At 44.0% G+C, this 16,526-nt stretch overlaps 1 protein-coding gene across 1 annotated transcript; it reads left to right on the top strand.

The window, feature by feature from the left end:
- The first annotated feature begins 873 nt into the window (after window positions 1-873).
- On the top strand, window positions 874-1,491 carry LOC147606893 (uncharacterized). Its single transcript, XM_086791458.1, has one exon. It carries the CDS (start codon window positions 874-876, stop codon window positions 1,489-1,491), a length of 618 nt encoding a protein of 205 aa, XP_086647584.1.
- The last annotated feature ends 15,035 nt before the right edge of the window (window positions 1,492-16,526 follow it).

Genomic DNA, 16,526 nt, shown 5'->3' with positions numbered 1-16,526 from the left:
AGCAGGAAACCCTCGTTGTGCGCCATCACCATGATTTCTAATCCATTACCCGCGGAAGTACGTGAAAAGTTAAGATCAGATGAATTCTTTTCTCCCATAATTTCATTACTTCATCAAGAAAGCAAGACGCCCAAGGAAGTTAATAAGGTTCAAGGATATAAGTGGGAAGACAATTGCCTTTACTTCAACAACAGGATGTGTATTCCTAATAATTAAGAATTAAGAAGGAAGATTTTAGTTGAAGCTCATGACAGTTTGATAGCAAGTCACCCTCGGTACATTAAGACTTATGAATCAGTAAAGAAGAGTTTCTTTTGGCCTGGAATGAAGAGAGATATCCTTCAATACATTCGAAAATGCTTGGTATGCCAAAAGATTAAAGCTAAAAGGTTAAAAAATGCCTGGTAAATTGCGACCGCTTGATATTTCGTAGATGAAGTGGGAATACATTAGTATGGATTTCATTACTGGACTTCCCACCGTGCATGGTGGTTACGATTCCATCTTTGTTGTGGTGGATCAGCTAACCAAAGTCGCTCATTTAATCCCAGTCAAGAAGACTTATACTGCTTTCGATGTAGCTAAAGTATTCCTTAAAGAGATATTCAGGCTACATGGATTACCCAGGAGAATTGTCAGTGACAGAGATGCCAAGTTTACCTCCAAATTCTGGATTGCCTTTTCGAAGCAGTAGGAACCTCTCTTGACCTTAGCACTGCTTATCATCTAGAGACTGATGGTCAGACAGAAAGGGTCAATCAAGTTATTGAAGATATCCTTCGAGCATATTGTGGACGCGAACCCAAGAGGTGGATGAACTATTTGCACCTAGTGGAATTTGCCTACAATGCCTCTTATCATCGCAGCATTAAGATGAGTCCCTTCAAAGCTTTGTATGGTTATGATTGTCTTACTCCTTTGACATGGTCCGACCCATTGGTTAGAGTAGAAGTTTCTCGACAGATGCTTGAGGAAATGGAAAATCAGATGCATGGAATTAAGAAAGATATAAAAGCCGCTCAAGATAGACAGAAAGTTTATGCAGATAAGAAGAGAATAAGCAGAAGCTTTGAGGAAGGAGATATGGTGTTTCTTTGCGTACGATCCAAGAGGAGTTCCTTATCCTTGGGAAGGTACAAGAAACTATCTCCTAGGTTTTGTGGACCTTATGTGGTAACGAAGAAGATTAGTGAGCAAGCTTATGAGCTTCTCCTCCCGCCAGAGATAAATATCCATAATGTTTTTCATATCAGTCTCCTCAAGAAGTACGTGCCCGATGCATCGCACATTTTGGATGGAGATCAGGTCACTTTTGAAGCTCAAGGACAGATGAGCCTTGAACCCGAAGCTATTCTCAAGACCAAGGAAAAACCCCTTCGAAACCGTATCTTAAGGGAATATCTCATAAAATGGAAGTTTTTCCCTATCGAAGATGCCACTTGGAAACGCGAAGAGGAGTTCAGGAGGGACTTCCCCAACTTCGCTCGATGAGGACATCTCGATTCCTAAGTGGGGGAGGATGCAAGATACCTCTTCCCTAGAGTAAAATTGATGAGTTAAATTCATTGTAAAATATTTAAATTTTATCAGTTTAGCCCTTAGAAAAATAATAAATCGTGAAGTTTGGCAAGCTTAGACCTCGCCTTGTCGAAGTGGATTCATGTATATGCAATCTCGCACATGTGTGTGCAAATGTGCACCAATGTGCACAAATGTGCAATAGGCATAAATATGCACCCCCAAAAATTAACAATTTAATTTTTAAGAAAATAATGATCACATTAATTTAAATTTTATGCGGGAAGATGATCCCTCGCCTCCTGGCATTAAAAATATTTAAAATCCCGTGCATATATTTAATTAAATGGATATCCTAGGTGCACACCTTAGCTTTGGATATTAATTTAGAGATGTGCACTAGAAGGGTCAAATATTAAGGTTGGAAGGCCTAAAGGCTTGGGCTAAGGGTTAAAAATAGATAAGAGCTCTTAATAGGAGAGAGGAAGGCTGTAGAGGAACCATGCTCCTTATCTAGCTTACTTGCTTATCAAGATAAGTAAAAATTAGAGAGATAGGCCTATATTGGGTGATAAGGGCCCGAAAATCTATAAAAATAGTCAAAAGCACCCCCTTGCTTTTAGGAAGGGTTAAGGCAAATTGAGAGGGCCAAGGGCAATTATAAATACCCCCCTCTTCTTCCAGGCGGCTAGCTTTCACCCTCATCCTTGGTACTTGTCATCCTCTCTCTCTTCCCTATGTGTTGCACAACCCCCAAGTCTTACTTGGATTGATTGCTACCTTGTTTTCTTTCCAAATCTGCCCTATTGTACCGGCGGGTATACAGCTAGTCATCCTCAAGCTTTCCCTTTTGAAGAACTCAAGTACTGAAGTACTGACACCTTGGGAAGTCCCCGGTGGTACAAGTCTTAAAGTGGGCATATTCTCTTCATCCAAGGTGCAGAAGAGGACAGTTTCAAGTGTGTGGTGTCATACCTTGTCCCCCCACACATCTCCATCAAGAAGGCCACGAATTTGGGTCATCCCCAAAAATCTCAAATTTTTAAAAAACACCAGAATCAAGGTATTTATGAGCTTTTTTGCCCTTAAATTTATTTTTATTGGAAAAATTTAATTTCTTCTTCTTGAAAGTCATTTAGTCTATACCCAAACCTTAGAACCTACTTTTTCTTGAGGAAATTAATCCTTACCCCCTCTCTTTTAATTTACTGTCTCCCTTAGGCTAAAACCTTAGTTTAGGGAGGAAATTATTCTTATGAGGTTTTAGAGAGTGAATTTTAGTAAAAACTTTATTCAATAAGGTTTAGAATAATTATTCCATGTGAGATGTTGACCCTCTTTTTAAAATTCTAGAGAGAGAGTACTCTAGAAACTAGAGAGAGAAGATTATCCTAGAGAGAGAAAGTATCTAAATTAGATGGAATTATAGATATAAGTTGAGTGTGTCATAGAGAACCCATATCCACCCTCATCCAATCTCAAACCCTAGAGAGAGAGTGGAAAATCCTAGAGAGAGAAAATATTCTTGAGAGAGAGTGTGTCCAAATTTAATGAAACTTTGATTATGAGTTTTTAGTGTGTTTTAGAGGTTATATATAACCCTAAACCTCTGTTTAATCACAAAATTTATTTTTCATACTAGAGATTTTTCATGAATTCTGTTGTCCAGAATGTGTCAGAAGCTGTTTTCAGAATTCTTTATCTTTCTACTCATTCAGAATTTGTTGGTGCTTCAAAAGGCAAAGTTGTAGAGAACTAATTAATCTATCAAAGTGTATTTCTCAAATCCCTGTCAAATTCTAACCAGATTAAGAGATATTTACCCTCCAAAGTAGATCAGAAGTAATTTCTGTGAATTTCTGCAGAATTCTGGCCTGAGACCAGTTTTGGAGTCTGTTTTTGAAGATCATAGGCTCAGAATTTGAGACCTTTCAATAGGAACTTAAGTGTAGAAAATTTAACAAGAAACAACTTTTATGTTTTGAGTTTTCTCTGGTTCCTTCTCAGAAAAACGTTACAGAGACTCAAAGTAGGCATGTCAAACCAGTTTTGCCTTAAAAAAATTTCTAGTTTTTGATTTAAGATGAGAAGTAGATTCCCCCAGGGTTAAGCCCTATGGGAGGATGAAAGATGAGTGGAAAAGGATAACTTCCGTCAATTCCATGGATTGAATGATGCCCCCTTGCTAGATTCTACTTGCAAAAGGAATTTGTTTTCACCTTGAATTCATGTGCATGAACGTTGGAAAGTGCATCGTACTTTACCTTTGAAAAGAAATATTTGTAAAAGACTTGTATTTGTGTACAGTGGAACGGGAGGATCCCCCGGCTCATGGTTGTCACCATTGTGGGGCAACATGAGTGTGATTATGATTGGTGGTGCGGCTTACGGCGGCGGGTAGGCCTCTTCTATCCGTGAAGGCGTAAGAGAATTTTGTCCCACGTGTGACTATTTACCATGTGTGCATCGTGCGGGTAGGCTCCCTAATATTCGTTCGATCGACGTATGGGAGATGTCCCATGTAGAGGTATGTGCCTACATGAGAGCACCGTGCGGGTAGGTCTCTTCTATCCGTCGGACGGTGTAGAGAGGACAATTATAAGTAGTGGTGGAGATGATATTACCTTGTACCTATGTGGTTAGACCCGTTGGGCGGCATAAGATACCATATGAGGTAATTTTTGATGTGAACTCCTTTATCTAGAATATATTGCGAGTATCATTTTTTGATGAACTTGACTCACCTCTCCGGGTTGTGGTATATAGCTGATCACTTGATCCACTCTGCATTGGAATGGGCAAGTGTGATGCCAATGGATGCAATCTTGGGATACTTTTTGGGATGATATGGATGCCTTAAACATGCTTGTTGAATGCCTTGCTTGGCAATGGTAAAGGGTGTTGCATTTTTTTTTGAGATTCAGCTCAAAAAACGAACAAAGTGTTGCCAAAAATTTTCAGAAATCCTACAACCTTAAACCTAAATTCAGTCCTAGGGGTTTGTAGGTATCACTTAGATCTTTACACCCTCTTATAGTACTCCACAAGGGCTTCGTAACAAGCTATAGAAACCTCATCGACATCATCCAGAGCGGCAAATTAGGGTTTACCAGAAATCACAAAACCCTAATTCAGTCCCAAACCCTAAAAGCTATCAAAAATCCCTTTATACATCCTCGTAGTACTCCATTATACCTTCTAAACAAGCCCTTAACATGTCAATTCCGATTCCGTTTGGTGGGTCAAACCTAGGCAGTTGTCTTAGAAAAGTCAAAACAGAGAATAGTTTCCATTTGACTTTGGTCAAACCCTCCGGGATATAGATTCTACACGCCAACACGGTTCCATCAAGCTATAGATCATCAAATTCCAACAAGATTTGAGCTCTTAGCACCCAATTCTTCATTTTCAGCCGGTCATGCCTAAAGGACGACCATCCCGGTCATGCCTAAAGGACGACCACCCAAATCCGAGAGATCAAAGATTTGAACAATATGGAGCATAGGGATGCAGTGGAAGAGGATGATTCAAGTCAATGGGGTACAAATGCCATCACAAATGAGGGAAAAGGGGCATTTCAAGTACTTGAAGGTACTACACATGCCATGGATGAAGGACAAAATCATGCACATTGTGTCATACCGAATGCCAATGCCAATAATGACACGACACAATTGGTCATGATGATGCGAGATATGATGAGTACCTTCATGGTTGAAATCAAGGGTATTAGAGATGATATCAAGAGTGAGCTCTCTCAACGTCAACAAAACCATGAACCATGGGTACAAACACATCAAGGACCTTCTTCGATGGAGAAACATTCTCATGAGTTTGGAATGGATGCATATGCAACTAGGTCCGAGAATGTGGGATCCAGGTATACCAAGGGTATTATGTTTGGCAACATGGAGGACATGACATACCTAAATAAGGAGAATCACCCAAATTTGCATTCTTCTTATGGAACCATGCGGAATCAGACATACACGTCTACTCCAAGTGATGCAAAAGGCAAAGGTCTTGCATGTAGTTCCTCTTGGGTGGATGTCAACATGCCCAACAAAGGTCTCTTTGATATGCTAAATGCCAACATGCACAACAAAGGTCTCTTTGATATGCCAAATGCCAACATGCACAACAAGGGACACTTTGATACGCCTACTAATGTCAATATGCCCTACAAAGGACACTTTGGTATGCCCAACATTAATATGCCCACCAACCAAGGTCACTTTGGTCATGCTTCAAATGTTCATGATGTTGAAGGCCATGGTGGTCGTATTTGGGGAGGATATGCACACGATGATAGGGAAGAATTCAAAGGGATGAAGGACAAAGTGGTACTTGCCAAATTCAATGGTGAGTCTACGACAAATGAAGCATTTGAAGAATGGGCCAACAAGCTAGATTTTTACTTTGAGATGAACCCTCGAAGTGAAAAGGCCAAAGTCTACTTTGCTTCATTGCACTTGGAAGAATATGCACATGCATGGTGGAGGCATCTCCAATCACAAGAATATGAAGTCACTTCTTGGGATGCTTTCAAAGAGGAAATGAGAGAAGCATTCGCTTCCAAGCTCCACAAGGACAAATTGATTTGTGAGTGGGACAATCTTCATCAAAGGTTCTCTAGAGTGAAGGAATACACTCACAAATTCCTCAAGCTCATGCTTTATGTGGATGGCTTTAGTGAAGACTTCAAGGTCATCAAATACATCAAGGGCTTGAAGAGTAACATCGGTGCGGATGTTAAGGCTCAAAGGCCAGCTACACTCAAGGATGCCATGATACTAGTGGAGATCTATGAGGAAAAATATTCAAATGCATGGCCCAATCGAGGTAGTTTCGGTAATGATTCAGCTCCTACCACTTATGGGAAGTCTACGGGAGATGCCAAACCCACTTCCTTTGTGCCCAAGTATCCACCAACCATGTATGGAAGTGGAGGAAAAACCAATTACAAATTTGGCAACACTTCTAATGCTCCTCAAAGGCCTCCAAATGTTGACGGGAAGCCTCGCAATGGTGCTACCAAAAGCAAATTCATTAGAGAGGACCGTATGAATGAACTGAGGAGTAAAGACTTATGCTTCAAATGTGGAGAGCAGTGGAACAAGGAGCATTACAAAGTTTGCAAAGAAAGAAATATCAAACTCAATATGGTGTACTCCGAAGTCTTTGAGGATGACAATGATAAAGAGGAGGAAACCTTCGATGCTTGTCAAGACTTTGAGGAGGTTAACCATGATGATGATGAGCCGGATGGCGAGTTTCCTTTCGACCCCGGTGGCATTAACATTGGTCACATATTGAGTATGATGATGTTTTACCTATGTGTACTTTGGAAGGTACATGCATGGAACCAACTTTGTGCACATGATTCATATGCCGGATGCAAGGGTTCAAGCACCTTGAGGATCAAAGCATACATCAATGGAAGAGTTGCTCATGCATTGGTGGATAGTGGAAGTACACATAGCTTTGTGAATACAAAATCCATGTGCAGTCTCAAATTACAGCCCATGTGTTTGGCAAATTTGCCCGAGGTTCAAGTGGCAAATGGGGCAAAAATGGATTGCAATATGGTATGCCATGATGTGGAATTGGTGCTTTCTCATGACTACACTTGCAAAGTGGATCTATTGATGCTTGACATGGGTCCTATTGACATAATCTTGGGATGTGATTGGCTCTCTACTTCTGGATGCATAACCATGAACTTACAACGAGGATACATGGAGTTCATGCATGAAGGAAGAAGTGTCACTTTATGGGGCAATCATACACCAAAGGTAAGTTTCATCAATGGCACTCAACTCAAAAGGGAGCTCAAGAAGTTGGGCATGGTATATATATTACAGCTTTGCAAAGAGGATAACAATGGCAAAATGAAGGCAAGGTTACACATGATGGCATGATAAAGTTGTTGGAGGAGTACAAGGATGTATTCCAAATGCCAAAATGCTTACCACCTATGAGAGAGATTGATCATGGGATAGAGCTTGAGCCTAACTCTAGGCCTATCAACAAGCCGCCATATAGATTGTCAAAAGTGGAGAAAGATGAGGTGGCCAAGAAAGTCCAAAGAGCTAATGGACATGGGATGGGTGGAGCCAAGTCAATCACCATTTGCATCACCGGTGTTGTTGGTGAAGAAGAAGGATGGTACCTTTCGCATGTGTGTTGACTATAGAGATGTCAATAAGATCACAATCAAGAATAGATATCCTATTCCAAGGATTGATGATCTATTCCAAGGATCACAATCAAGAATAGATCACAATCAAGAATAGATATCCTATTCCAAGGATTGATGATCTATTGGATGAGCTTAAAGGTGCTAAGTTCTTCACAACAAAGACCGGATACCACCAAATAAGGATGAAGAGTGGTGACGAATTCAAAACGGCATTTAGAACCGAAAGGGGATTATATCACTACATGGTGATGCCGTTTGGGTTATGTAATGCACCCGCCACTTTTCAAGCCTTAATGAATAAAATGCTTCAACCATACCTCTTCAAGTTTGTTTTGGTCTTCTTCGATGATATCTTGGTGTATAGCAAGAGTGAAGAGGAGCACTTGGTTCATGTACAAAAGGTTATGGATGCACTCAGAGCCAACAAGTTGTATGCAAAGGAGAGCAAATGCACATTTATGGCAAGTGAAGTGGAATATCTTGGTCACATTGTGGGTGAAAATGGCCCAAAGAAGGTGGAATGTGTGAAGAATTGACCTACACCCATGAACATCACTCAACTAAGAGGATTCTTGGGGCTCTCTTCATTCTACCGAAGGTTCATTGAGAAATATGCTCACATAGCGGCTCCATTGACCGACAAGTTGAAGAAGGAAGCATTCTTTTGGGATGCAATTGCTCACAAGAGTTTTGAAGAGCTGAAAAGTATGCTTACATTAGGACTTGTTTGGGGTTTTCTTGGGCCCTTTTATTTGGACACTTAGTGAAATGCTTAAAATGCTAATCAAGCTTTGACCAAGCTAGTGGCCTAGGCCTGAAAATGCATTTTTCCTTTTCTACAAAAAAGAAAATAGGCCTAAAGGTAATCTAATCATTAGATCTTCTGTCCTTGGGAAGGAATATGGACCTAAATGCCTTTTTGTCTTGTAGTGAAGTACCTTTCACAAAGAATGTTTGAAAATTTTCGTCACTTTGTTCCCTCCCTTTTTGGAGGTGCTGCAGATCCCACTCTCTCTCTACACTCTCTCTCTAAAACGCGTTTAGGGTGTTTTACTTGGGTAAGGGCTTCTTTTTCTCTCTCTAGGAGCCATGGCCTGCAGATCTGGACCTCCTACTCCATCATCCTCTCCACCAGCTCTCATGGAAGAGCTCACCATCCCCTCTTGTGAAGGTACAGATCTACACATCCTTGCAAGCTGAAGCTCTCCATCTCCATCACTAGCAAGCTCTCCATATCTATCATCCTCTCCACCAGCTCTCATGGAAGAGCTCACCATCCCCTCCTGTGAAGGTACAGATCTACACATCCTTGCAAGCTGAAGCTCTCCATCTCCATCACTAGCAAGCTCTCCATATCTATCTCCTCAAGGCCTCCATTTCTCTATATCCATCTGCATCTCCTCCACCTCCATCTCCATCACCATCTCCATCTTCATCTCCTCCATCACCATCCACATTTCCATCCTCCACCTCCATCCTCCATCTCCATCATCTCCATCACCATCCACATTTCCATCTCTGTATCCATCTACATCTCCATCTCCATCACCATCCAGATTTCCATCTCTGTATCCATCTACATCTCCATCTCCATTTGCTAGGTACAATGGCTCTACGGGACATCACCAACAAGCAATCAAAGTTTCGCTTGCACGTGGACTTAGACGAGGAGTATGCCACAATGCGAAGTAATCGAACGAAGGGATGTATTCCTGCTGAGGTGCTACGACTTCAAGGTGCAAAAGCCATTGATCTTTGGACTGATGGAAGCATTTATCCCCTTGATCCACAGACTGGTGCACCTCCCCCTTTTCGTAATATCACGCAGGTCGTACGCTTCTTGGGTGATGGTTATAATGGTTTCTTAGGGTACTGTCAGAGGCTCTATTCTTTGTACTTGCAGGAACTCTCAAATCAAAATCACCTCAGGAAGCTTCTAAAATTATGCAAGGCAGAAAAGGAAGAATGTGCGTCAACTTTCATGGCCACAAAAGAACATATGCTGGCTCGAGTCAAGGATCTAGAGAAGGAGGATGCAGAGCAGAAGATGAAGCTTGATAAAGGTGTGGAAAGGAGGGATCGAGCTATAGAGAACTATCTCCGTCTTCGAAACTCAACTCGGAACCTTCGCCGACGTGTCGATCATTTCACTCACCTCCCCGTGGGATATAATGCAAGGCAGCGAAAGCGCAAGCCTCTGAGTCTTCTTTCCAAAGATGGGGGGGCTCGCAAGCGACGTGTGCGTCAAACAAGGTAATCACAGCTTCAAAACTAGCATTACATTCCTTTTTCATATAGTTATGTCATTGACTCTGAACTATGTGATGTCCAGGGAATGTGCTAAAGCAATATTAGGTTGTTCCAATACTGAGGAGTCTATCCTTGAGCACATTATTCCAGAGCAGAAAGTAATCAATATGATAACCAATCCAGTAAATGGTGCGTTGCGTGACAGGATTCAAAAGTATTTTCTCAAGGAATTCGAGCAGATTGTCAGTCCCATTGACATGCTCACTGTGTGCGACACAGCAGGTATCAGTGATAAGGGATACAGGGCTTTGTATACTTGCATCACAGCACGTCTACGAGGCAAAGGAATGACACGATCTATACTTCCAACACCATACAGTATAGTTATGGCAAGGAAGTCAGCAAACAACAATATTGCCGACTTGCTAGGCGGCTACAGATGGGTGGATGGTAGCATGCCAATGTCAAATTCAAAAGATTTTGCTTACAACAAGTTTAACAATGTTTACGTCGAGGTGGAGGCGCTTCAACGAGCTATGATTCAGTTTTATGATATGACATTAGAGGAGACGGATGGAAAGGCTATATTTGTCCTCAAATTGGATGAATGTCAGGTTGTAAAGGGCCAAAGGGTGGAACGTACAAGTCTGACACTCATGAGCAGGGCATTGAAGCGAAAGAGCTTAGACGGCGAAGATGAAACAGGTGATGCGGAGAATAACTTGCACACAAAGCGACGCAAGCAAGATTACTTTGGAGTGCAGTCTGAGAAGAACATATGGTGGCAGGCGGCATGGACCCTTCCGCACGAGGACCATGACAGTCTGAGGTGGTACTTCACCCGTACAGGTATTCAAGGAGTGATACACAGGCAATCAAATGGTGAAGTCTTGCATGTGCCTGGCACTGGTCACTTTGAAATAGAGTGGCACCTTGGTGGTGATCTCAAGACCCTCAAATGCATGTTGGGAACTAAAAGCGGTGCTAACACTTTGTTTCCATGCATCTTTTGTTGTCATCCAAGGATGCCAAGTGTCGCAGTGGGGAAGGCCAAACAAGCAACCAAGGTGAAAGGTCGTAAGCAGGCAAGTGCAAAGGGCTCAAATCAATTACAAAAAGGGAAGGGTATGCACGTCTGGCTCAATGGAATTATGAGCTGCAATCAAAGCAAGGCACCATCTCGCGCAGAGGAGGATGCTACTTGGAACCCTATTCTTTCAATTCCACTGTCGCGAGTACATGTGTGTACCTTGCACGCAAGACTTAGAATTTTGGACAAATTGTTGATGCTCCACATCAATTATGCTTGGAACATGGAGCCAGAGTCACGGCGAGAACAGGGCATCCAAGAGCTTGAAGTTGTTTTATCATCCGTGGGGCTTCACGCAGGTGCTGTCACCCTCTCTAAGGATCGCAAAAACCCATCAAGTACCCAAGATAACCCTAATAAGATATGTATGGGTGGTGCAAAAGCAAGACACCTGCTCTCAAACTATGGTGAGGCTCAAAGCCATACACATTTTGAATTATGGAAGCAGATTTGTGATGTAACAACCTATCGAGGCAATGAGGCGACACTAGGATTGAAGCGTGCACATGTGTGGGAAGCTTGTGATGAGATGATGAGGCTTCTTGAGCGCCCGTATCTTGATGAAGCAGAGATAGCTACATTCAAGACTTCGATTGACAGATTCACAGAAGAAATGATCGATGCTTGGGGGGAAACTCATATAACACACTACATGCATATTCTCTATGCGCACAGTTCCTTCTTTCTAGATGAATATGGGTCTCTTGCACTCTGGAGCAACCAAGGCATGGAACGATCACATTACCAAGCCAAGGCGGCCTATTTTAAGAACACGGGTCATGGTGGTGGCAAGGTTCGCAGCAATGCGTTTCAGGAAATGTTCAATTGGTTTTACCGTGCACTTACTGGGAGAAAGGCCCAAAAGCGAGCCGGAAATTTGTCTTTGAGGCGCAAAATCATGAAGGTGTTAGGTGCAAGGCGAAAGAGAAGGGTGCAATGCGTCAATGGCACGTGAAAGAGCGAGGCAATGGCACAGTGGTCGACTAAGAAATGGCCGTGTGTGGTTACCCACCCAATAATTCTTGTTCGCCACTTTTTGGCGCGTTCATTTTGTAAATTGACTTTTTTGTAATTTTGGCCTCCTATAAATATCAATGAGTTTTATAGTCATTTTTAAAAGTCTTGACTTGTGAGCTCTCTCTCTTCCTCTCCCCTTGACTCTCTCGCGCGCGCTCTCTCTCTCTCTCTCGCTCGTGCAGTAATATCTCACGCACATGGAGCCCCCAAATGATCCTCCCTCCAATACGCAGGATGACATTTTCAAAGACCTTGGGCCCTTACCGGTGGCACATAGAACTGCAATCCCAAACATTTACCCACAAGCCCAAGTGGATCTGGAAGCTGAGCGTGTGAGGCTTGAGCGAGAGGCCCAAGAGGCCCAAGAAGCCCAAGAAGCGAAGAGATTACACAAAGAAGCAGAGGACATGGAGGCAGCTGAGAGAGCAAGAAAAGAAGCCGAAGAGACGGTCAGAACTCAAGAGGACGAGGCAGCAAAGAAAGCACAGGAGGATGAGGCTGCCAAGAAGGAGGAAGAAGACGAGGCAGTTAGGAAGGCGGAGGCAGATAAGAAGGCTGTAGAAGAAGCTCAGGCCGCCGCAAGCAACAAGAGAAGAATAGCATTCTTTGCTGCGGAGGAGGATTGGCTTAACAGAAAAGCTCACGGATTTGTTGCTGACCTGCGAATGGCCGGATACGAAGATGACACAATTTTGGAAGCGGCCATACAAAGTCTTCGAGCAGAATATACAAAGAGGAGAAATGAAGACACAGTAGAAAGGGAGCACCTGCCGAGCAATAGGATTGTCAATGCAATGCTAGACAGAGTCTTGGCTCGTGCACTTGGTAAAGGAAAGAGAAAACTCTCAGCTGAGGAAGTAGAAAATAAGAGACAGAAGCTTGAACGAGAAGCCAGGGCAGCAAACACACGGAGGCTTCGTGAGGAAAAAGACAGGAAAGATGAAGAGGAGCGAGTAAGGAAGGAGGCAGAGCAGCGAGCAGCTCCGAAGACTCCATCTGCAAAGACAAAGAAAACTCCAACACCTGCAAAGGCTAAGAAGGGGAAAACCATTCCTAAACGCTCAAAAATCCCTTCCGATAACTTCCAAGAGCAGCGACAGAAGTTTAAAAATGACACGCCAGCTTGGACTCGCCACGCGCAAGCACCACCGCCCCCAACAACGCAGAAGAAGCAAAGGTGGAGACCAGGGACAGTTGCCCTTAGAGAAATTTGCAAATATCAAAAGACCTGCACACCAATTATTCCAAAGGCACCTTTTGGGCGTCTCGTCAAAGAGATTATCCACGACCAGCACCAGGATGTCAATCGTGTGCAAGCGGCGGCACTAGGCGCTCTGCAACAAGGTGCCGAGGATATTTTGGTTTCGCTTTTCCAAGACGCGGTTTTGTGCATGGTGCATGCAAAACGTGTCACTTTGAAGCCATCTGATCTTCATCTAGCTAGGCGTATCCGTGGAGAGGAAGCTCTCTTTCACTAGATAGGGGAAGCCTTGTAATGCAACAAACCGTGTTTTGTAATCTCAATTTGATTAATGAAAAACCATGTCTATTTTCAAAAAAGTTATTTTCTATTGCAAGTGATTGTTGTCTTGTCAAGGTAATTGTAGTCTTTTGCATGTAATTGTTGTCGCTATGTACATTCGACCTCATGTGAACGCTCGTCTGCCACCGCCCGTCCGACTTTGGCTCGACTCGACGGGCCAATTTCTCCCGCGTATGGCCCCAGAAGGGTATATCAGCTGTGCGGGGTGCGCCGGGGCCGGGGGGGGGGGCCGGTGGTCGCTCCGTGGAGCCTGTGTGCCACGGAGCGACTTTTGGCTGTTTGACCTGGGGGATGCCCTCCCTACCTTGACGGTGTCGGGACCGATTGAGCCGACGGGACCGTGGACGGTGGAAAAACGGCCGCCGACGTGGCCGGCGGGCCGGGCCGGGCCGACGGGGCCGCGATGGACCCTAGGCCGGTTGGGCATGGATTGAAGGCAAGTCCCGGGTGAGGCGTCCTGGAGCCGAGCCGGGCATGAAGGGCACGTGACGGTGAGACCCTCAAGGGAAACGCGCGCAACGCGCTCGACGGGCCGGCGGAGCCGTCATGAGCTTCAAGGGCCGCGTGCGGCAAAGACGTGGTGTTTCGGCCGGGCGTCCGCTCACAATGGGCTCGCGTCCGTACCTGGTCAAACAGCCAAAAGTCGCTCCGTGGCACACAGGCTCCACGGAGCGACCACCGGCCCCCCCCCTCGGCCCCGGCGCACCCCGCACAGCTGATATACCCTTCTGGGGCCATACGCGGGAGAAATTGGCCCGTCGAGTCGAGCCAAAGTCGGACGGGCGGTGGCAGACGAGCGTTCGCAAAAATTGATTGAAACATCATAACAGGACACGACAACAACATATAAACACATCAAGAAGATAAAACTTAAAATCAGCTCGAAAAACATCTTGATGTCATTAATTGTTTGATTTTCACAGACGAGCGTTCACAAAAATTGATTGAAACATCATGACAGGACACGACAACAACATATAAACACATCAAGAAGATAAAACTTAAAATCAGCTCGAAAAACATCTTGATGTCATTAATTGTTTGATTTTCACAGAAGGCAAATGATTACATTGGATCTAGCCAACTCGCTTGATGAGCTTGGTGAAAGCCTCGTGGGTGAGAGTCTTTACTGATGGTTTGTCACCAATGCGTTCGGCTATCTCTTTGGCATCAGTGATGCCTTGTCCAAGGCTAAGGCTACAAAATCCTAGGAAAGACCCTGCACCTTTATCACCAAAGCTATAGATAGCTGCTTCCCTATTTACAAGAATACATTTATGGGCATTTTGGGCTATAGGGGCTTCAGACAGGACGGCGCTTAGGGCTCTGCACTTCAAAAATTCAGCTTGCGCATCATTTGAAAAGTCGTTGTGAATTACGCGAAGCATCTCGGCATTGAAGCTCGGGATGTAGTGCCATAGCGCAGCATCTTTCCCCTCCACCTCCTTTCGTGCTCCACCCTTTCGGCTTGCGAACCAGTCCATTTCTCTTGCGGTCTACAAAGTAGATAGAAGAATGAGTTGACTTCAAAAAATTACAAATTAAGAAGGGAAGAAATTGGGTGTACTACCTCAGTGGCATCATCATGATCCGCAAGGTCTGCATCACTAATATTGATGCTCCCGAGGCTGACAGAATCCGAAATGGCAAGTGGCTTGTGAGGGGCAAAGCTAGTTTCTGGCACACTCTCGTAGAAATCCTTGCACTGGGATATTTGTACAAGAGTCTCTGCCACAAGGGACTCTATTGAGACATGATTTTCCGGGAGCGCAAGCACCTTTGTGACATCTGCGGAACTGAAGTCAATGTGGATGTCATCATCTTTGGACGGCTGTTGTGTGTCTCGCATGCCCGCGTACATAGCAATGACTGAGAGAGTTTCATCCTGGTGTAGCCCAAGGACATGGGCGATGTCATCCAAAAATAAGAACTCTACACCTTCTACTATGATGGGGTGTAGAGTTCGCACTTCGAGCTCTGGAACTTCATCCATGACATCGTCCCCTTCGATGTCCCGTTTCACAGCCTCAGCTTGCGGCTCTTCCGCCAGAGTCACAAGTGCAAGAGATGCTTCTTGCACTGGGGTGACAATCTCTTCCTTTGGGTCAGCTTCCTTGATCAAGAGATAAGGTGTGGCTTTCTTTGGAGGAGTGGCCTTCCTCTTTCCCTTGCTTTTCTCTGTTCCCTCTAAGATCAGGAGGGCAAGAGTCATGTCCCACCTCAAAAAACTTGTGCCAATGTTGCCCATTCCAAGACCTACGAGGTTATCTTCTTCCTCCTCCCTTAGATATGCGCTACTAAGGCCTTTGAGGAATCTTGCAAGCCTAAACCTGAAATTTTTGTCCGCTTTGTAGGTATGCTTGATAAGATCCACAGGCACCCAAGTTCCCTCCTCGTCTTCAAAGTTGACACAATATTCAGCCATGTATGTGTCCATGTAGCTAGTGAACGCCCCAAACACGTCATTATGGAGTTCGGCGGTGCCTTCCATGTCAATAGATGTCTGAAAGATGGGTGCAAGCTTCTCGATCAAGTGATCGAGGTCAAGCTTGTGCAATTGAGATAGGAGAGCTTGGGCGGGGGTGGCCATGCTTGAGTAGCGAAGAAGGCGAGGGGACCGCAAAGATGCCGAGAGTGAGGAGATGAACTCAAAGTGGCCAAAAGTGACTTATAAAGAGGTCTTTAAAAATTTTTTTATGTTTAAAAACTCACTTAAAACCTCCAAAAAAATAAAAACACGCGACAAAACTTAAAAGTGCACAAAATTGAACGCAAATTGCGAGTAGCCAAAATTGTTTTGAATTAATCTCTCAAAATCTGTTACATAGCTTGCTTGATATGGATACATCTGGGGAAGGGAATGCTTTTACAAAAGTAAGATGCCTCTTTCCTCTTACGTAGAGGTG

This window comes from Cibotium barometz, chromosome 56 (assembly GCF_041138505.1).
Source record: "Cibotium barometz isolate CiBa-2024 chromosome 56, ASM4113850v1, whole genome shotgun sequence".
Taxonomy (NCBI): Eukaryota; Viridiplantae; Streptophyta; class Polypodiopsida; order Cyatheales; family Cibotiaceae; genus Cibotium; species Cibotium barometz.
The sequence above is the reverse complement of the archived record's forward strand: the minus strand, read 5'-3'. Positions and strand labels throughout refer to the sequence as shown.

What these genes read in the sequence shown, in the direction of transcription:
- LOC147606893 (XM_086791458.1), top strand. Translation starts at nt 874, where the DNA reads ATGAGTCCCTTCAAAGCTTTGTATGGTTATGATTGTCTTACTCCTTTG.